General features: G+C 42.4%; 1 protein-coding gene across 1 annotated transcript in view; it reads left to right on the top strand.

Annotated features, from left to right (window-relative positions):
• The window catches only part of lekr1 (leucine, glutamate and lysine rich 1), a 205,870-nt gene that overhangs the window by 117,725 nt on the left and 64,833 nt on the right, over window positions 1–23,312 (top strand). The window contains exon 6 of the mRNA XM_036965369.1: window positions 1,723–1,804. Coding sequence (XP_036821264.1) covers window positions 1,723–1,804 — 82 coding nt within the window. The remainder of the gene's footprint in view (window positions 1–1,722; window positions 1,805–23,312) is intronic.

Raw genomic sequence — 23,312 nt, 5'->3', positions numbered from 1 at the left:
CCCAAAGTGTTGCCACAAAGTTGGATGCACAGAATGGTCTAGAATGTCATTGCTGTTGCGTTAAGATTTCCTTTCACTGGAACTAGGGTTGCATTCTAGGTCAGAAGCAGTTTGTAACTCGGTAGTGAGTGTTACAACTAAGGACATTTGATTTTTACTCGCTACGTGCTTCAGCACTCGATGGTCCTGTTCTTTGAGCATGTGTGGCCTACCACTTTGCGGCTGAGCAGTTGTTGCTCCAAGACGTTTGCACTTCACAATAACAGCACTTACAGTAGACCGATGCAGCTCTACCAGGGCAGAAATTTGATGAACTGACTTGATGGAAAGGTGGCATCCTATGACGGTGCCACGTTGAAAGTCACTGAGCTCTTTAGTAAGGCCATTAATCTGCCATTGTTTTCTATGGAGATTGAATGGCTGTGGGCATCGATTTTATACACTAATTTGAAGGGGTGTCCATATACTTTTGTATATATAGTGTATGTGTATGTGTATGTGTTAGAAAAGCAAATATAACGACCTGTTAGGCTATATTGCAAGTAGACTAGTGTCTAAATGTTCCCCCTCTTCCCTAATTAGCTTACTTTCTCAAACAATATACAGGCTAAATATTAGGCTTAACCGGCTGCAGTAGGCTACATGATCTGTGTTAGTGTGTGTGAGTGTATCTTTCTCCTTTCTTCCTACCTCGACTGGACCACTGTCCTCTGCAGCACTCAGACCAGAAGAACCAGAACTTTTAGCAAATAAGTCTGTTCATTTCAGACATTTAGCAGCTTGGTATGTCTGTCGGCCGTTTCCCACTGGTCAGCCAATATAGATTATTATGACAAAAGAGAAATTGCGCAAAAGTTATTTAAAAAAAAACAGGAGGCCGCGTTTTTTAAATAATACGTTTTTTTTTTCGATTTTTACCTGACCAGCCCACCCCAATAAAAGATGTCCCTTCTGGCCAATCCACCCATGATTGTGAGGGGATTTAGCCAGTGGTTGATGGGGGTATTGGGCTTCCCGGGAAAATGCTGTTGGAGGTTGCAACAGTAACTAAGGGGGCGGGGCTAGCAAAGGGTCAATTGCCACTCCTTGTTGCACACAACAAGCTTCCAGGGGATTAATGGCTGATTTTAAGATGAAATTGTCAATCCTGTTACTTTTTGGGGCACTTAATAGGCACTTATTATAGTCTTGTTCTTTTTTTACCCTCTTGAGAAGGGAAATTTAGTTTTTTATTAATTTGAACATGTGCTCTTTATGACAGAATGTTAAACTTCTGTCAAATTACACTTCTCAAAAGGATCCGAATATCCCTATTTACGTTGACCTGACAGACAAAAATAAAATACATTTCAACTTCTACCCTTTCTATCATTTCTCTACCTTCCTCTTCTCCCCCCTCCTTCCTCTTCTCCCCCCTCCTTCCTTTTCTCCCTCCCTCCATATCTCCCCCGCACTCTCTCTTTCTCTCCTTATCCCTCTAGCTCTTCTCTTCTTCTCACTTCTTTTGAAGCATGCTCATGTTTCCCTTTCGTGCCGTTGTTTTCTTTCTCTGTCTCCAGAAGCCAGACAGAGTGGATGGTTTCCTCAGTCTTTCAGGCTTCAGGTTTCTGGGTGCTGAAGTGATAGATGACTCTCTCATTCTATCTCCCTCTCTTTCCCCGTTCCTGGGTGTAGAGTTATCTCTTTCCCATCTCTCTCTCACTCTCTCTTTTCCTCCCACAGTGCTCAGGGAGGAGCTGAGGAGTGTGTGTGTCGAACTCCAGAGGATCAGGACGGAGAGGGAGAACGTGGAGCAGAAACTCATGTAAGTAGATATGCCATAGAGACATACTTGCATGCGAGGCGTTTACACACACACACACACACACACACACACGCAGACAAACACATCATGAACACATGCAAACAGCCAAATAAACAGCCAAATAAACACCCCCTCCTGTGAGGCAGTTGGAATATGGAATGTGCTGTGGTGGTATAGAGTAGGTCAGAGTCAGCCTTGGATTTACAGTTCCTGTCTCCCAACCAATCACAGCACTGTCATAGGATTCAGGAAACACACTTTCTGGATAACGGACCAAATCAAATCAAATGTATTTATATATCCCTTCGTACATCAGCGGATATCTCAAAGTGCTGTACAGAAACCCAGCCTAAAACCCCAAACAGCATGCAATGCAGGTGTTGAAACTGCTTTCGCAACAGCTAATGGGGATCCTAATAAAATATCAAACACCACATGACATCACCCAGACACGTACAAACACTATGACATTACACATGTCCTCAGGCTGGGGTTACACAAAGCAACTCTCACACAATTTGAGTTACAGTTGCAAGTGACATCAAATCAAATCAAATTGTATTTGTCACATGCGCCGAATACAACAAGTGTAGTAGACCTTACAGTGAAATGATGAATACAACAGGTGTAGTAGACCTTACAGTGAAATGCTGAATACAACAGGTGTAGTAGACCTTACAGTGAAATGCTGAATACAACAGGTGTAGTAGACCTTACAGTGAAATGCTGAATACAACAGGTGTAGTAGACCTTACAGTGAAATGCTGAATACAACAGGTGTAGTAGACCTTACAGTGAAATGCTGAATACAACAGGTGTAGTAGACCTTACAGTGAAATGCTGAATACAACAGGTGTAGTAGACCTTACAGTGAAATGCTGAATACAACAGGTGTAGTAGACCTTACAGTGAAATGCTGAATACAACAGGTGTAGTAGACCTCACAGTGAAATGCTGAATACAACAGGTGTAGTAGACCTTACAGTGAAATGCTGAATACAACAGGTGTAGTAGACCTTACAGTGAAATGCTGAATACAACAGGTGTAGGTAGACCTTACAGTGAAATGCTGAATACAACAGGTGTAGTAGACCTTACAGTGAAATGCTGAATACAACAGGTGTAGTAGACCTTACAGTGAAATGCTGAATACAACAGGTGTAGTAGACCTTACAGTGAAATGCTGAATACAACAGGTGTAGTAGACCTCACAGTGAAATGCTGAATACAACAGGTGTAGTAGACCTCACAGTGAAATGCTGAATACAACAGGTGTAGTAGACCTCACAGTGAAATGCTGAATACAACAGGTGTAGTAGACCTTACAGTGAAATGCTGAATACAACAGGTGTAGTAGACCTCACAGTGAAATGCTGAATACAACAGGTGTAGTAGACCTTACAGTGAAATGCTGAATACAACAGGTGTAGTAGACCTCACAGTGAAATGCTGAATACAACAGGTGTAGTAGACCTTACAGTAAAATGCTGAATACAACAGGTGTAGTAGACCTTACAGTAAAATGCTGAATACAACAGGTGTAGTAGACCTCACAGTGAAATGCTGAATACAACAGGTGTAGTAGACCTCACAGTGAAATGCTGAATACAACAGGTGTAGTAGACCTTACAGTAAAATGCTGAATACAACAGGTGTAGTAGACCTTACAGTGAAATGCTGAATACAACAGGTGTAGTAGACCTTACAGTGAAATGCTGAATACAACAGGTGTAGTAGACCTCACAGTGAAATGCTGAATACAACAGGTGTAGTAGACCTTACAGTGAAATGCTGAATACAACAGGTGTAGTAGACCTTACAGTGAAATGCTGAATACAACAGGTGTAGTAGACCTCACAGTGAAATGCTGAATACAACAGGTGTAGTAGACCTTACAGTGAAATGCTGAATACAACAGGTGTAGTAGACCTAACAGTGAAATGATGAATACAACAGGTGTAGTAGACCTTACAGTGAAATGCTGAATACAACAGGTGTAGTAGACCTCACAGTGAAATGCTGAATACAACAGGTGTAGTAGACCTCACAGTGAAATGCTGAATACAACAGGTGTAGTAGACCTTACCGTGAAATGCTGAATACAACAGGTGTAGTAGACCTTACAGTGAAATGCTGAATACAACAGGTGTAGTAGACCTTACCGTGAAATGCTGAATACAACAGGTGTAGTAGACCTTACAGTGAAATGCTGAATACAACAAGTGTAGTAGACCTTACAGTGAAATGCTGAATACAACAGGTGTAGTAGACCTTACAGTGAAATGCTGAATACAACAGGTGTAGTAGACCTTACAGTGAAATGCTGAATACAACAGGTGTAGTAGACCTCACAGTGAAATGCTGAATACAACAGGTGTAGTAGACCTTACAGTGAAATGCTGAATACAACAGGTGTAGTAGACCTTACAGTGAAATGCTGAATACAACAGGTGTAGTAGACCTTACAGTGAAATGCTGAATACAACAGGTGTAGTAGACCTTACAGTGAAATGCTGAATACAACAGGTGTAGTAGACCTTACAGTGAAATGCTGAATACAACAGGTGTAGTAGACCTTACAGTGAAATGCTTACTTACAAGCCCTTAACCAACAATGCTTTAAGAGGTTTTTAAGAAAATAAAAAGTGTTAATTAAATAATAGATAAGTCATTTTTTTTAAATTAAGTAAAAAAGTTATTTTGCTGTTACATGAAGCAACTCAAACGCAATTGAAATCGCATGCAACAGCCAATCAAAGTGAAGCTGCTTGTTTGAGAATTCTAAACTCATCCCATGTCATCTGCTGCATTACATCGTGGTTTCACTAATTATTTGTTTATTCAACTGTTTGTTTATTGTAGCAAGGATATAGAAGAAATGTAGCCAGTACAATTTAGCTAGTTAGCCAAAATGACATTGCAAACACCAGCAGCACCAACAAGCTAACCAAGCTAGCAACAAACTAAGTTAGCTAGCGTAGTTCATCGTGGACAATTTCAGTTGAAATTGGTTAGGGAGAGGTTTGAGTTCCCTTTCGAAATTAAATGTATTGACTGCTAAACCATGTATAATAATTTGCATACATCTCCTGTTGTTCTGTCATTGCTGATCGCGGGTTGTGCTGGGCAGCACTGACAGCTGTGTTGACATCACAACTGGGTTGATATTCTGAACCTTCAAATGGATCATGTGACGAAAGTGTTTGTTTTGATTGGCTGTTGCTTGCAACTATTAACACAAAGTTGCAAAGTTTCAACTGGATCTAACCAAGTTTCTCTTATGCCTCCTGTGTGTCTCAACCAGCAGCTGTCTCTCTGTGTCTCAACCAGCAGCTGTGTCTCTGTGTCTCAACCAGACCAGCAGGTGTCTCTCTGTGTCTCAACCAGCAGCTGTGTCTCTGTGTCTCAACCAGGCCAGCAGCTGTCTCTCTGTGTCTCAACCAGACAAGCAGCTGTCTCTCTGTGTCTCAACCAGACCAGCAGCTGTCTCTGTGTCTCAACCAGACCAGCAGCTGTCTCTCTGTGTTTCAACCAGACCAGCAGCTGTCTCTGTGTCTCAACCAGACCAGCAGCTGTCTCTCTGTGTCTCAACCAGACCAGCAGCTGTCTCTTTTGACTTTGGTCTGTCCTGCTGTGTAGCATCCTTTCTATCCTTTTAACCTTATTCTCTCTTTGTGTGTTTTCCTTTCTTTGCCCCACCTATTCCTCCTCTCCTCCTCCAGCATCTGCTCTCCATCGCTGTCTTTATTCTGATTGCTTCCTCTCTTTTCTCCATCCTCCTCTTCGGAGGGAATATAAAGGAACACAGCAGCCAGTGTAAAGTCCCAGAGAGTTTCTGTGTTCCTGTTTAGATTCCGTGGAAGTGTGGCGTTGTGGGTTCAGAATAGGTTCCGAATCAGGGAGTGTGTGTGTGGGCTGATAGCTCTGTTGGTTAAATGCTCTATCCATCTCCTTCATTAATGTCTCTGCTATCATAATAACTATCCATCTCCTTCATTAATGTCTCTGCTATCATAATAACTATCCATCTCCTTCATTAATGTCTCTGCTATCATAATAACTATCCATCTCCTTCAGTCATGTCTCTGCTATCATAATAACTATCCATCTCCTTCATTAATGTCTCTGCTATCATAATAACTATCCATCTCCTTCATTAATGTCTCTGCTATCATAATAACTATCCATCTCCTTCATTAATGTATCTGCTATCATAACAATTATCCATCTCCTTCATTAATGTCTCTGCTATCATAATAACTTTCCATCTTCTTCAGTCATGTCTCTGCTATCATAATAACTATCCATCTCCTTCATTAATGTCTCTGCTATCATAATAACTATCCATCTCCTTCATTAATGTCTCTGCTATCATAATAACTATCCATCTCCTTCATTAATGTCTCTGCTATCATAATAACTATCCATCTCCTTCATTAATGTATCTGCTATCATAATAACTATCCATCTCCTTCAGTCATGTCTCTGCTATCATAATAACTATCCATCTCCTTCAGTCATGTCTCTGCTATCATAATAACTATCCATCTCCTTCATTAATGTCTCTGCTATCATAATAACTATCCATCTCCTTCATTAATGTATCTGCTATCATAATAACTATCCATCTCCTTCATTAATGTCTCTGCTATCATAATAACTATCCATCTCCTTCAGTCATGTCTCTGCTATCATAATAACTATCCATCTCCTTCATTAATGTCTCTGCTATCATAATAACTATCCATCTCCTTCAGTCATGTCTCTGCTATCATAATAACTATCCATCTCCTTCATTAATGTCTCTGCTATCATAATAACTATCCATCTCCTTCATTAATGTCTCTGCTATCATAATAACTATCCATCTCCTTCATTAATGTATCTGCTATCATAACAATTATCCATCTCCTTCATTAATGTCTCTGCTATCATAATAACTTTCCATCTTCTTCAGTCATGTCTCTGCTATCATAATAACTATCCATCTCCTTCATTAATGTCTCTGCTATCATAATAACTATCCATCTCCTTCATTAATGTCTCTGCTATCATAATAACTATCCATCTCCTTCATTAATGTCTCTGCTATCATAATAACTATCCATCTCCTTCATTAATGTATCTGCTATCATAATAACTATCCATCTCCTTCAGTCATGTCTCTGCTATCATAATAACTATCCATCTCCTTCAGTCATGTCTCTGCTATCATAATAACTATCCATCTCCTTCATTAATGTCTCTGCTATCATAATAACTATCCATCTCCTTCATTAATGTATCTGCTATCATAATAACTATCCATCTCCTTCATTAATGTCTCTGCTATCATAATAACTATCCATCTCCTTCAGTCATGTCTCTGCTATCATAATAACTATCCATCTCCTTCATTAATGTCTCTGCTATCATAATAACTATCCATCTCCTTCAGTCATGTCTCTGCTATCATAATAACTATCCATCTCCTTCATTAATGTCTCTGCTATCATAATAACTATCCATCTCCTTCATTAATGTCTCTGCTATCATAATAACTATCCATCTCCTTCATTAATGTCTCTGCTATCATAATAACTATCCATCTCCTTCATTAATGTCTCTGCTATCATAATAACTATCCATCTCCTTCATTAATGTCTCTGCTATCATAATAACTATCCATCTCCTTCATTAATGTATCTGCTATCATAATAACTATCCATCTCCTTCATTAATGTCTCTGCTATCATAATAACTATCCATCTCCTTCAGTCATTTATCCACCATCATAATAACTATCTTTCTCCTTCAGTCATGTCTCTGCTATCATAATAACTATCCATCTCCTTCATTAATGTCTCTGCTATCATAATAACTATCCATCTCCTTCAGTCATGTCTCTGCTATCATAATAACGATATTTCTCCTTCATTAATGTCTCTGCTATCATAATAACTAACCATCTCCTTCATTAATGTCTCTGCTATCATAATAACTATCCATCTCCTTCATTAATGTCTCTGCTATCATAATAACTATCCATCTCCTTCATTAATGTCTCTGCTATCATAATAACTATCCATCTCCTTCAGTCATGTCTCTGCTATCATAATAACTATCCATCTCCTTCATTAATGTCTCTGCTATCATAATAACTATCTTTCTTCTTCAGTCATGTCTCTGCTATCATAATAACTATCCATCTCATTCATTAATGTCTCTGCTATCATAATAACTATCCATCTCCTTCATTAATGTCTCTGCTATCATAATAACTATCCATCTCCTTCAGTCATGTCTCTGCTATCATAATAACTATCCATCTCCTTCATTAATGTCTCTGCTATCATAATAACTATCCATCTCCTTCATTAATGTCTCTGCTATCATAATAACTATCCATCTCCTTCATTAATGTCTCTGCTATCATAATAACTATCTTTCTCCTTCATTAATGTCTCTGCTATCATAATAACTATTCATCTCCTTCAGTCATGTCTCTGCTATCATAATAACTATCCATCTCCTTCAGTCATGTCTCTGCTATCATAATAACTATCCATCACCTTCAGTCATGTCTCTGCTATCATAATAACTATCTTTCTCCTTCAGTCATGTCTCTGCTATCATAATAACTATCTTTCTCCTTCAGTCATGTCTCTGCTATCATAATAACTATCTTTCTCCTTCATTAATGTCTCTGCTATCATAATAACTATCCATCTCCTTCATTAATGTCTCTGCTATCATAATAACTATCCATCTCCTTCAGTCATGTCTCTGCTATCATAATAACTATCCATCTCCTTCATTAATGTCTCTGCTATCATAATAACTATCCATCTCCTTCATTAATGTATCTGCTATCATAATAACTATCCATCTCCTTCAGTCATGTCTCTGCTATCATAATAACTATCCATCTCCTTCATTAATGTCTCTGCTATCATAATAACTATCTTTCTCCTTCATTAATGTCTCTGCTATCATGATAACTATCCATCTCCTTCATTAATGTCTCTGCTATCATAATAACTATCCATCTCCTTCAGTCATGTCTCTGCTATCATAATAACTATCCATCTCCTCCACACACAGAGGGTAGTGTGTACGGGCCAGTACATCGCTGGGGCCAATCTTCCTGCCATCCAGGACCTACAGTTGAAGTCGGAAGTTTACATACACTTAGGTTGGAGTCATTAAAACTCGTTTTTCAAACACTCCACACATTTCTTGTTAACAAACTGTAGTTTTGGCAAGTCGGTTAAGACATCTACTTTGTGAATGACACAAGTCATTTTTCCAACAATTGTTTACGGACAGAATATTTCACTTAAAATTAACTGTATCACAATTCCAGTGGGTCAGAAGTTTACATACAGTAAGTTGACTGTGCCTTTAAACAGCTTGGAAAATTCTAGAAAATTATGTCATGGCTTTAGAAGCTTCTGATAGGCTAATTGACATAATTTGAGTCAATTGAAGTTGTACCTGTGGATGTATTTCAAGGCCTACATTCAAACTCAGTGCCTCTTTGCTTGACATCATGGGAAAATCAAAAGAAATCAGCCAAGACCTCCCCAAAAAATTGTAGACTCACACAAGTCTGGTTCATCGTTGGGAGCAATTTCCAAACGCCTGAAGGTACCACGTTTGTCTGTACAAGCAATAGTACGCTTGTATAAACACCATGGGACCACGCAGCCGTCATACCGCTCAGGAAGGAGACGCGTTCTGTCTCCTAGAGATGAACGCACTTTGGTGCGAAAAGTCAAAATCAATCCCAGAACAACAGCAAAAGACCTTGTGAAGATGATGGAGGAAACAGGTACAAAAGTATCTACATCCACAGTAAAACGAGTCCTATATCGACATAACCTGAAAGGCCGCTCAGCAAGGAAGAAACCACTGCTCCAAAACCACCATAAAAAGCCAGTCTATAGTTTCAAACTACACATTGGGAAAAAGATCGTACTTTTTGGACAAATGTCCTCTGGTCTGATGAAACAAAAATAGAACTGTTTGGCCATAATGACCATCGTGATGTTTGGAGGAAAAAGGGGGAGGCTTGCAAGCCAAAGAACATCATTCCAACCGTGAAGCACGGGGGTGGCAGCATCATGTTGTGGGGGTGCTTTGCTGCAGGAGGGACTGGTGCACTTCACAAAAGAGAAGGCATCATGAGGGTGGGTGGAAAATTATGTAGATATTTTGAAGCAACATCTCAAGACATCAGTCAGGAAGTTAAAGCTTGGTCGCAAATGTGTCTTCCAAATGGACAATGACCCCAAGCATACTTCCACAGTTGTGGCAAAATGGCTTAAGGACAACAAAGTCATGGTATTGGAGTGGCTATCACAAAGCCCTGACCTCAATCCTATAGAAAATTTGTGGGCAGAACTGAAAAAGCGTGTGCGAGCAAGGAGGCCTACAAACCTCGCTCTGTCAGGAGGAATGGGACCAAATTCACCCAACTTATTGTGGGAAGCTTGTGGAAGGCTACCCAAAACGTTTGACGCAAGTTAAACAATTTAAAGGCAATGCTACCAAATACTAATTGAGTGTATGTAAACTTCTGACCCACTGGGAATGTGATGAAAGAAATAAAAGCTGAAATAAATAATTATCGCTGCTATTATTCTGATATTTCACATTCTTAAAATAAAGTGGTGATCCTAGACAGGGAATTTTTACTAGGATTAAATGTCAGGGATTGTGAAAAATGAGTTTACAAGTATTTGGCTAAGGTGTATGTAAACTTCCGACTTGAACTGTATATAATAGGCGGTGTCAGAGCAAGCCATAAGACTGCTGAACAATTAATCAAATGGCCCCCCTCCATTTGTTCTGTACACTGCTGTTTATTATCTATGCATAGAAGCTTCACCCCTACCTACATGTACAAATTACCTCAACTAACCTGTACACCCGCACACTGACTCGGTACCGGTACCCCCTGTATATAGTCTCCACATTGACTCGGTACCGGTACCCCCTGTATATAGTCTCCACATTGACTCGGTACCGGTACCCCCTGTATATATCCTCCACATTGACTCGGTACCGGTACCCCCTGTATATAGTCTCCACACTGACTCGGTACCGGTACCCCCTGTACATAGCCTCCACACTGACTCGGTACCGGTACCCCCTGTATATAGCCTCCACATTGACTCTGTACCGGTACCCCCTGTATATAGCCTCCACATTGACTCTGTACCGGTACCCCCTGTATATAGCCTCCACACTGACTCGGTACCGGTACCCCCTGTACATAGCCTCCACACTGACTCGGTACCTGTACCCCCTGTATATAACCTCCACATTGACTCTGTACCGGTACCCCCTGTATATAACCTCCACATTGACTCTGTACCGGTACCCCCTGTATATAGCCTCCACACTGACTCTGTACCGTAATACCCTGGTTATAGCCTCGTTATTGTTATGTTATTGTTATTTTTTACTTTAGTTTATTTGGTAAATATTTTCTTAACTCTTCTTGAACTGCACTGTTGGTTAAGGGCTAGTAAGCATTCCGCAGTTAGGTCCACGCTTGTTGTATTCAGCGCATGTAACAAATGAAGTTTGATTTGATTTGAACTACGCAACTACAGAACGACCCACCCAGTCACCGGCGCACATGGGCTCACCCGTACGGCATACAGGAATTATTTTAATGTGGTAAATATCAGCCCGCCCTGATCATCAAGACCTGACAGTCTCAAGATAAACCACTCTTTATTCCACTAATGCCGTCTCCCTCCTCTTACATACCTCCTCTCTGTTCCTGTCTTTCGCTGCTGTACCCCTACACATGACCACTCCTGACTTCCAAATCATTTGCACCCTGTGTGTGTGCATTTGTGTGTCTTTGTGTGTGCTTGCGTGTATATATGGTTTGGAGCTGTCATGTCTCTGCTGTGGCAGTGCTTGTTCCTCAGCCCTGAGATGTTATATGACAGAGGGGGAGCGGAGTTCCCTGTCAGACTGACTCTGGGAATGACACTCCGTCAGAATGATGAGCAACGCTCCCACCTCGCGTGCAGAACTAACCTGACTCCACGCTAATGCACCACTGCATGAGGAGTGTGTGTGTGCGTGTGTGTGCGCATGGGTTAACTTGATTGTAATTTTACCTGAAATAAAATTGTGGGACTTGCTTTACCTATTTTAAAATACTGGTATTTGAAGATGTTTCAAAAGTGTTAAACAAAACAGTTAAAATTATTCAAAATTAAATTTAGTAAAATAATTACTATATCAACCGTATTACTTTGGGTTGTTTTTAGCTGTCACGCTAGCTGTTCGGTCTGAACAGATTCACAAATCATGGGATTTTTTTGCGCTATGAGGACGTTGTCTCCCGCCGAGGCACATGTTGCTAGGCAACTCCCCTTAGCATGCCTGCTCTCTCAGTGGCTAAAGCCAGTGTGAGAAATATGCTATGAAACTAAATAAATACTGCATTATGACCCACAAAAATTATGTTAGATTAATGATAGTGTTGTTAAGACGACGAACTTCAAAATGTGACGTAGTTTTATTGGAATTTGCAGCTGTTGTTGGTAAGTAACGAATCTGCAAGCTTCTGACATGACTTACCGCATCCTTAACGGAAGCAGGTGATGGGTTACGAAAACAGCTTGATGCTTGGTTGGTGGAATATATATTTTTCCTGTTCTGATCTCAGATTTGAAAAGCTGAGAAATAGAGGATGCTCTAACTTTCTGTCAAACTTTTTGGAAAAGTGGTTAAAAACGTCAGGAAATGGAATGTCATTGATGTGGTTTAGTAAAACAGCCGTATCGTTTGATTGGTAGAATATATATTGGCTTCCGATTTCAGATTTGAATAGCAGAGAAGTAGAAGATTTCATACGCTCTAACTGTTTGTCTAAGTTGTTGGCAAAGTGGTCAAAGTAGCAGATTAGAATGTTGAGAGGCATTGATGCCACAATGGGCCCTTTAGAATGCTGAGGAAATCATATGAAAGTGTATGGAGGACAAAAATAAGGACAGAAGTCTTAATAGTTTAAAAGGTATAAAAGACATCCAAAAGTTGTATCAAAGCACACTATTCAAGGCCGATCTGCACGTTTTAAAGTTTGCATGACGTTTCTAGCTTAAACGGTGTATAACGAGTAGCTTTAATTTAAAAAAAAAAATTGAAGTATGACAAAGATTTAGAATGGAGGCCTCCCGGGTGGCGCAGTGGTTAAGGGCGCTGTACTTCAATGTTAGCTGTGCCACCAGAGACCCTGGGTTTGCGCCCAGGCTCTCTCCTTCTCTCATCGCGCACCAGCGACTCCTGTGGCGGGCCGGGAGCAGTGCACGCCAGGTGCCAGGTGCAAGGTTGCCAGGTACACGGTGTTTCCTCCTCTCTGTTCCTGTCTTTCGCTGCTGTACCCCTACATATGACCATTGGTGCGGCTGGCTTCCGGGTTGGATGCGTGCTGTGTTAAGAAGCAGTGCGGTTGGGTTGTGTATCGGAGGACGCATGACTTTCAACCTTCGTCTCTCCCGAGCCCGTAGGGGAGTTGTAGCGATGAGACAAGATAGTAGCTACTACAGCAATTGGATACCACGAAATTGGGTAGAAAAAGTGTTCAAATTCACAAAAGAAACTAAAAAAAAAAAAAAAAAAAAAAGATTTAGAATGAGACGTTTGCTTCGCAAGTCCCACTGTACCTCCACTCGGGAACGAGGAGGTTGGGTTTACACAGGGAATGTGTGTGTGTGAGTGTGTCTGTGGAATGTGCGTGTCCGTAGAGCCCAGGGATCAGAGTAAAGACCAGAGGATGAAGGGGATGTGTGGCGTTGCACGCGACCGACCCAAGCACATGTTACAGACATATAGCTACCGTATCCCTGGAGACTACTGGCTCCTCCTAGATCTGTTTTCTTCCTCATGTCCAAACTATAACTCTGGTCTACAGTGGGAATAGCTGTAGTTGTTAGATCTAAGCTGAAGTGTGAGTGTCCTCCTCGATGCTGAACCATGTATTGAGATCAGTAGTTAGCATTACCAAGACACTGTCTAAACCATGTATTGAGATCAGTAGTTAGCATTACCAAGACACTGTCTAAACCATGTATTGAGATCAGTAGTTAGCATTACCAAGACACTGTCTAAACCATGTATTGAGATCAGTAGTTAGCATTACCAAGACACTGTCTAAACCATGTATTGAGAGTAGTAGTTAGCATTACCAAGACACTGTCTAAACCATGTATTGAGAGTAATAGTTAGCATTACCAAGACACTGTCTAAACCATGTATTGAGAGTAGTAGTTAGCATTACCAAGACACTGTCTAAACCATGTATTGAGAGTAGTAGTTAGCATTACCAAGACACTGTCTAAACCATGTATTGAGAGTAGTAGTTAGCATTACCAAGACACTGTCTAAACCATGTATTGAGAGTAGTAGTTAGCATTACCAAGACACTGTCTAAACCATGTATTGAGATCAGTAGTTAGCATTACCAAGACACTGTCTAAACCATGTATTGAGATCAGTAGTTAGCATTACCAAGACACTGTCTAAACCATGTATTGAGATCAGTAGTTCGCATTACCAAGACACTGTCTAAACCATGTATTGAGAGTAGTAGTTAGCATTACCAAGACACTGTCTAAACCATGTATTGAGATCAGTAGTTCGCATTACCAAGACACTGTCTAAACCATGTATTGAGAGTAGTAGTTAGCATTACCAAGACACTGTCTAAACCATGTATTGAGATCAGTAGTTAGCATTACCAAGACACTGTCTAAACCATGTATTGAGATCAGTAGTTAGCATTACCAAGACACTGTCTAAACCATGTATTGAGAGTAGTAGTTAGCATTACCAAGACACTGTCTAAACCATGTATGAAAATCAGTAGTTAACCTAAACAGGGATCTGTCTACTGATCCTCTGGTTATAATGTTGACCTCTCATCAAAGAGTTGTGACTGGGACATCATGACTTTGTGTTCCTACTCACAGGTTTCTGTATGGGAAGATGGTGCCGTTCTGAATGGACCCAACTTTTCTATTTTCTGTTACTTTTTTGGGCGTTTCTTTGTTTTTTAATGATCGACAAGATCTTTTTAACATCAGATCGCCAGTTACTAACCTCAATGCCGGCTTCAACTTCGACTCTGACTCATCTGCCCTGGGCTCTTTGTGTAATTCCGACCCAGTTATCCGGCTATCCAATAGGAAACGCAGGCGAAGAAGAGCCAGGAGAGGAGGAGACCTGGGGAGATTCAGGTGATGGTTAAACTGGCCACCTCTTCCCTTTATTCTATTGGCCAACGTGCAGTCACTTGATAATAAGATGGATGCCCTCCGATCACGGATTGGCTGTCAACGGGACTCTTGTAACTGCAATATTCTCAGCTTTTCTGATACATGGCTTTCAGACAAGATACCCCCCATGGCTATCCAAGTCGATGGATTCTCCAACCACCAAGCAGACAGGACATTGGATTCAGGGAAATCGAGGGAGAGGGGTATGCCTCTTCATCAACAGCAAATGGTTTGCTGACTCTAGCTCAGTGCAAGTCTAGACCCATTGTTCACCTGTCTTGTAATACCTGACGGTCTCAAAGCAATGAGACTGTTAAACATCCATCACTAACTGTGAGAGGCTGCAGCCTACATACGGACTCAAATCATTGGCCACTTTAATAAATGGATCACTAGTCATTTTAAATAATGACACTTTAATAATGTCTACATATCTTACATTACTCATCTCATGTATATACTGTATTTTATACCATCTATTGCATCTTGCCTATGCCGCACGGCCATTGCTCATCCATATACTACGGCTGAGGACAGGGCTACCGTACACATGGCTTTCTGCAGCTCACCCCAAAGCTACGGCTGAGGACAGGGCTACCGTACACATGGCTTTCTGTAGCTAACCCCAAAGCTACAGCTGAGGACAGGGCTACCGTACACATGGCTTTTTGCAGCTAACCCCAAAGCTACGGCTGAGGACACAAACACAAACAGTTAAAGTCGGAAGTTTACATACACTTAGGTTGGAGTCATTGAAACCGGTTTCTTGTTAACAAACTATAGTTTTGGGAAGTCGGTTAGAACATCTACTTTGTGCATGACACAAGTCATTTTTCCAACAATTGTATACCTAGACAGATTATTTCACTGAAAATGCACTGTTTCACAATTCCAGTGGGTCAGAAGTTTACATACACTAAATTGACTGTACCTTTAAACAGCTTGGAAAATTCCAGATAATGATGTCATGGCTTTAGAAGCTTCTGATAGGATAATTGACATCATTTGAGTCAATTGGAGGTGTAACTCTGGATGTATTTCAAAGCCTACCTTCAAACTCAGTGCCTCTTTGCTTGACATCATGGGGAAATCTAAAGAAATAAGTCAAGATCCCAGAAAAAAAAATTTGTAGACTTCCACAAATCTGGTTCATCCTTGGGAGCAATTTCAATTTCATCTGTACAAACAATAGTGCTCAAGTATAAACACCATGGGACCACGCAGCCGTCATACCGCTCAGGAAGGAGACTCGTCTCCTAGAGATGAACATACTTTCGTGTGAAAAATGCAAATCAATCGCAGAACAACAGCAAAGGACCTTGTGAAGATGCTGGAGGAGACAGGTACAAAAGTATCTATATCCACAGTAAAACGAGTCCTATATCGACATAACCTGATAAGCCGCTCAGCAACGAAGAAGCCACTGCTCCAAAACCACCATAAAAAGCCAGTCTATAGTTTCCAACTGCACATGGGGACAAAGATCGTACTTTTTGGACAAATGTCCTCTGGTCTGATGAAACAAAAATAGAACTGTTTGGCCATAATGACCATCGTTATGTTTGGAGGAAAAAGGGGGATGCTTGCAAGCCGAAGAACATCATTCCAACCGTGAAGCACGGGGGTGGCAGCATCATGTTGTGGGGGTGCTTTGCTGCAGGAGGGACTGGTGCACTTCACAAAACAGAAGGCATCATGAGGGTGGGTGGAAAATGATGTTGATATATTGAAGCAACATCTCAAGACATCAGTCAGGAAGTTAAAGCTTGGTCGCAAATGGGTCTTCCAAATGGACAATTATCCCAAGCATACTTCCAAAGTTGTGGCAAAATGGCTTAAGGACAACAAAGTCAAAGTATTGGAGTGGCCATCATAAAGCCCTGACCTCAATCCTATAGGACATTTATGGGCAGAACTGTAAAAGCGTGTGTGAAAAGATTTGACATGGGCCCTCAAATCCTCAAAAAGTTCTACAGCTGCACCACTTAGAGCATATTGACTGGCTGCATCAATGCTTGGCATGTCAACTGCGCCTGGCGCTATAGAGGGTTGTGTGGACAGCCCAGTGCATCATTTGGGCCGAGCTCCCTGCCATCCAGGACCTCTATATCAGGCGGTGTAAAAGGAAGGCTCGGAAAATTGTTAAAGACTCCAGCCACACAAGCCATAGACTGTTCTCTCTGCTTCCGCACGGCAAGCGGTAACGGAGTGCCAGATCTGGCACCAACAGGCTCCTGAACATCTTCTATCCCCAAGCCATGACTGCTAAATAGCGAACAAAATAGCTATTTGCATTGAACCTAAGATTTTTTTTAACCTAAGATTTTATTTGAATTTTTGCACACTCACGCTATGCACATTCTACACACTAACTTACACACACTTACACACACTCACACTGACACTCCAACACACACACACACACAGTGGGGAGAACAAGTATTTGATACACTGCCGATTTTGCAGGTTTTCCTACTTTCAAAGCATAATTGTTATTGTTAATTGTTAATATCATAGGTACACTTCAACTGTGAGAGACAGAATCAAAAATCCAAAAAATCACATTGTATGATTTTTAAGTAATTAATTTGCATTTTATTGCATGACATATGCTTTTCTGATGTATCAAATACTTAACTTAATATTTGGTATAGAAGCATTTGTTTGCAATTACAGAGATCATACGTTTCCTGTCGTCATTCTTACTGGTTAGTAGGTGATCAAATACTTATGTCATGCAATAAAATGCAAATTAATTACTTAAAAATCATACAATGTGATTTTCTGGATTTTTGTTTAAGATTCCGTCTCTCACAGTTGAAGTGTACCTATGATAAAAATGACAGACCTCTACATACTTTGTAAGTAGGAAAACCTGCTAAATCGGCAGTGTATCAAATACTTGTTCTCCCCAGTGTACAACTGACCCTGCATATGGCTACTGATGCTGGAATTGACCCTGTGCATAACTACTGATCCTGGAACTGACTCTGCATATGGCTACTGACGCTGGAATTGACCCTGTGCATAACTACTGATCTTGGAACTGACTCTGCATATGGCTAATGACCCTGGAACTGACTCTGCATATAACTACTGATCCTGGAACTGACTCTGCATATGGCTACTGATGCTGGAATTGACCCTGTGCATAACTACTGATCCTGGAACTGACTCTGCATATGGCTACTGATCCTGGAACTGACTCTGCATATGGCTACTGACGCTGGAACTGACTCTGCATATGGCTACTGATGCTGGAATTGACCCTGTGCATAACTACTGATCCTGGAACTGACTCTACATATGGCTACTGACCCTGGAATTGACCCTGTGCATAACTACTGATCCTGAAACTGACTCTGCATATGGCTACTGACGCTGGAACTGACTCTGCATATAAATGCTTACCCTGGAACTGACTCTGCATATAACTACTGACCCTGGAACTGACTCTGCATATAACTACTGACCCTGGAACTGACTCTGCATATAACTACTGATCCTGGAACTGACTCTGCATATAACTACTGACCCTGGAACTGACTCTGCATATGGCTTACTTACTTTCTCATTTCACTGTACTTGTGTGTTATGTCAAATCAAAGTATTGTTGGGTGCACAGCATACAACAGGTGTAAACAGTACAGTGAAATGCTTATTTACAAGTTCTTATTGTTTGTGTGTGTGCACCTGTCTGATAGCTTTGTGATGAACTACAGTACCTGACAACTCCTCTCTGCCATTCCTTTGATTCTGAAAGATCAAGTAAAGTATCAGTGTTTGTGTGGGAGATGTTACCATGACAACTGCACAACCTCTGACCTCGAAGTCAGAAGTCATTGCTCCACACCTTTTGTGTTGCTGTGGAACCCGCCTGTTGCTGTGGAAACACACACATGTCAGGAACCGTTTGGAGCGAGTTTTAGAGACACGCTTGGAATCTAGATGAGCTGAGCCGTGAAATCTGATCAGCTTGCCTGTCTGAGGGTGACTCAGAACAATTTGTTTGTTTCCTTAAGGAACGCAGTGTGTAAACCGCAAACACACATACACACGCACAGATTCACAAACACTCAAATGCACTCAGACACGCGCGCACACACACACACACACACACTGACACCGGCACACAAACAACACAAACCGATTCCTGCTCCATTTGTTCCCCATTACTGAGCTTCAAACAGAATCCCACATCACCATTATCATACATGAAAGAGAGAGAGAGAGAGAGAGAGAGAGAGAGTCAGAGAGAGAGAGAGAGTCAGAGAGAGAGAGAGAGAGTGAGAGAGTCAGAGAGAGAGAGAGAAAAGGAAGGCAGTAGATAGAGAGAGACAATGTGTGAGGTGAGAAAAGAAGAGAGCTGGGAAAAGACCGCTCCATAGACTGACCATCTGAATGAGAGGATCCATTTAAATGTCCCATAGACTGACCATCTGAATGAGAGGAGGATATAAGGGTTCACAATTACCTCATTATCTGGACCCAGTGCACATCACGAACATGTTGGCTTATCATCAGTCTGTGATCCTGCTAATAACACACCACTTATATGATCTAGGTAATTAGCTAGCTGAAACAGCTCAACCCCTCTCTCCCTGTTGGTCAGTCATTAGCTAGCTGAAACAGCTCAACCCCTCTCTCCCTGTTGGTCAGTCATTAGCTAGCTGAAACAGCTCAACCCCTCTCTCCCTGTTGGTCAGTCATTAGCTAGCTGAAACAGCTCAACCCCTCTCTCCCTTGTGGTCAGTCATTAGCTAGCTGAAACAGCTCAACCCCTCTTTCCCTGGTGGTCAGTCATTAGCTAGCTGAAACAGCTCAACCCCTCTCTCCCTGGTGGTCAGTCATTAGTAGGACAAGACACAATCTGGAAATAATTTGAGAGCAACAACACAGATCAATTAAAATCTTTCAAAAACAGTTTGATCAACTGGATCTAGACAGCAGTGTAAAGGTATTGATACAGGGAGAGGAGGATATAGACAGCAGTGTAAAGGTATTGATACAGGGAGAGGAGGATATAGACAGCAGTGTAAAGGTATTGATATGAGGAGAGGAGGATCTAGACAGCAGTGTGAAGGTATTGATACGAGGAGAAGAGAGGAGGATCTAGACAGCAGTGTGAAGGTATTGATACGAGGAGAGGAGGATCTAGACAGCAGTGTAAAGGTATTGATACGAGGAGAGGAGGATCTAGACAGCAGTGTGAAGGTATTGATACGAGGAGAGGAGGATCTAGACAGCAGTGTGAAGGTATTGATACGAGGAGAGGAGGATCTAGACAGCAGTGTAAAGGTATTGATACGAGGAGAGGAGGATCTAGACAGCAGTGTGAAGGTATTGATACGAGGAGAGGAGGATATAGACAGCAGTGTGAAGGTATTGATACGAGGCGAGGAGGCTCTAGACAGCAGTGTAAAGGTATTGATATGAGGAGAGGAGAGGAGGATCTAGACAGCAGTGTAAAGGTATTGATATGAGGAGAGGAGAGGAGGATCTAGACAGCAGTGTAAAGGTATTGATATGAGGAGAGGAGAGGAGGATCTAGACAGCAGTGTAAAGGTATTGATACGAGGAGAGGAGGATCTAGACAGCAGTGTAAAGGTATTGATATGAGGAGAGGAGAGGAGGATCTAGACAGCAGTGTAAAGGTATTGATATGAGGAGAGGAGAGGAGGATCTAGACAGCAGTGTAAAGGTATTGATATGAGGAGAGGAGAGGAGGATCTAGACAGTAGTGTAAAGGTATTGATATGAGGAGAGGAGAGGAGGATCTAGACAGCAGTGTAAAGGTATTGATATGAGGAGAGGAGAGGAGGATCTAGACAGCAGTGTCCAGACTGCCTCAACATACTGCTTCCTCCAATCCAGACTGCCTCAACATACTGCTTCCTCCAATCCAGACTGCCTCAACACACTGCTTCCTCCAATCCAGACTGCCTCAACACAATGCTTCCTCCAATCCAGACTGCCTCAACACACTGCTTCCTCCAATCCAGACTGCTTCTGCCTCAACACACTGCTTCCTCCAATCCAGACTGCCTCAACATACTGCTTCCTCCAATCCAGACTGCCTCAACATACTGCTTCCTCCAATCCAGACTGCCTCAACACACTGCTTCCTCCAATCCAGACTGCCTCAACACACTGCTTCCTCCAATCCAGACTGCCTCAACATACTGCTTCCTCCAATCCAGACTGCCTCTGCCTCAACACACTGCTTCCTCCAATCCAGACTGCCTCAACACACTGCTTCCTCCAATCCAGACTGCCTCAACATACTGCTTCCTCCAATCCAGACTGCCTCAACACACTGCTTCCTCCAATCCAGACTGCCTCAACACACTGCTTCCTCCAATCCAGACTGCCTCAACACACTGCTTCCTCCAATCCAGACTGCCTCAACATACTGCTTCCTCCAATCCAGACTGCCTCAACACACTGCTTCCTCCAATCCAGACTGCCTCAACACACTGCTTCCTCCAATCCAGACTGCCTCAACATACTGCTTCCTCCAATCCAGACTGCCTCTGCCTCAACACACTGCTTCCTCCAATCCAGACTGCCTCAACATACTGCTTCCTCCAATCCAGACTGCTTCTGCCTCAACACACTGCTTCCTCCAATCCAGACTGCCTCAACATACTGCTTCCTCCAATCCAGACTGCCTCTGCCTCAACACACTGCTTCCTCCAATCCAGACTGCCTCAACATACTGCTTCCTCCAATCCAGACTGCCTCAACATACTGCTTCCTCCAATCCAGACTGCCTCTGCCTCAACACACTGCTTCCTCCAATCCAGACTGCCTCAACATACTGCTTCCTCCAATCCAGACTGCCTCTGCCTCAACACACTGCTTCCTCCAATCCAGACTGCCTCAACATACTGCTTCTTCCAATCCAGACTGCCTCAACACACTGCTTCCTCCAATCCAGACTGCCTCAACACACTGCTTCCTCCAATCCAGACTGCCTCAACACACTGCTTCCTCCAATCCAGACTGCCTCAACACACTGCTTCCTCCAATCCAGACTGCCTCAACACACTGCTTCCTCCAATCCAGACTGCCTCAACATACTGCTTCCTCCAATCCAGACTGCTTCTGCCTCAACACACTGCTTCCTCCAATCCAGACTGCCTCAACACACTGATTCCTCCAATCCAGACTGCCTCTGCCTCAACACACTGCTTCCTCCAATCCAGACTGCCTCAACACACTGCTTCCTCCAATCCAGACTGCCTCAACACACTGCTTCCTCCAATCCAGACTGCCTCAACATACTGCTTCCTCCAATCCAGACTGCCTCAACACACTGCTTCCTCCAATCCAGACTGTCTCAACACACTGCTTCCTCCAATCCAGACTGCCTCAACATACTGCTTCCTCCAATCCAGACTGCTTCTGCCTCAACACACTGCTTCCTCCAATCCAGACTGCCTCAACACACTGCTTCCGCCAGTCCAGACTGCCTCTGCCTCAACACACTGGTTCCTCTGCCTCAACACACTGCTTCATCTGACTCAACACAGTGCTTCATCTGCCTCAACACAGTGCTTCATCTGCCTCAACACAGTGCTTCATCTGCCTCAACACACTGCTTCATCTGCCTCAACACACGGCTTCATCTGCCTCAACACACTGCTTCATCTGCCTCAACACACTGCTTCATCTGCCTCAACACACTGCTTCATCTGCCTCAACACACTGCTTCATCTGCCTCAACACACTGCTTCATCTGCCTTAACACACTGCTTCATCTGCCTTAACACACTGCTTCATCTGCCTCAACACACTGCTTCATCTGCCTTAACATAGAGCTTCCTCTGCCTCAACACACTGCTTCATCTGCCTTAACACACTGCTTCATCTGCCTTAACACACTGCTTCATCTGCCTTAACACACTGCTTCATCTGCCTCAACACACTGCTTCATCTGCCTTAACACACTGCTTCATCTGCCTCAACACACTGCTTCATCTGCCTTAACACACTGCTTCATCTGCCTCAACACACTGCTTCATCTGCCTCAACACAGGGAAGGGACCAGGATGAAATGGGGATTATAGGAGAGCGATGAAATAGAGAAGGTGGCAGGGAGAGAGAGATAAGAGGACGATGGCATGTGGACGAGAGGAAGAAAGCAAGCAATGTTTGTGATCCTCATGTGTGTGCATGTGTGTTTTTGTACGTTTAGGGTGCCAGTAGAACATTTGGAG

This window comes from Oncorhynchus mykiss, chromosome 27 (genome assembly GCF_013265735.2).
Source record: "Oncorhynchus mykiss isolate Arlee chromosome 27, USDA_OmykA_1.1, whole genome shotgun sequence".
In the NCBI taxonomy this organism is placed as follows: Eukaryota; Metazoa; Chordata; class Actinopteri; order Salmoniformes; family Salmonidae; genus Oncorhynchus; species Oncorhynchus mykiss.
Note: the sequence above shows the minus strand (reverse complement) of the source record. Positions and strands in the feature narration are given on the sequence as shown.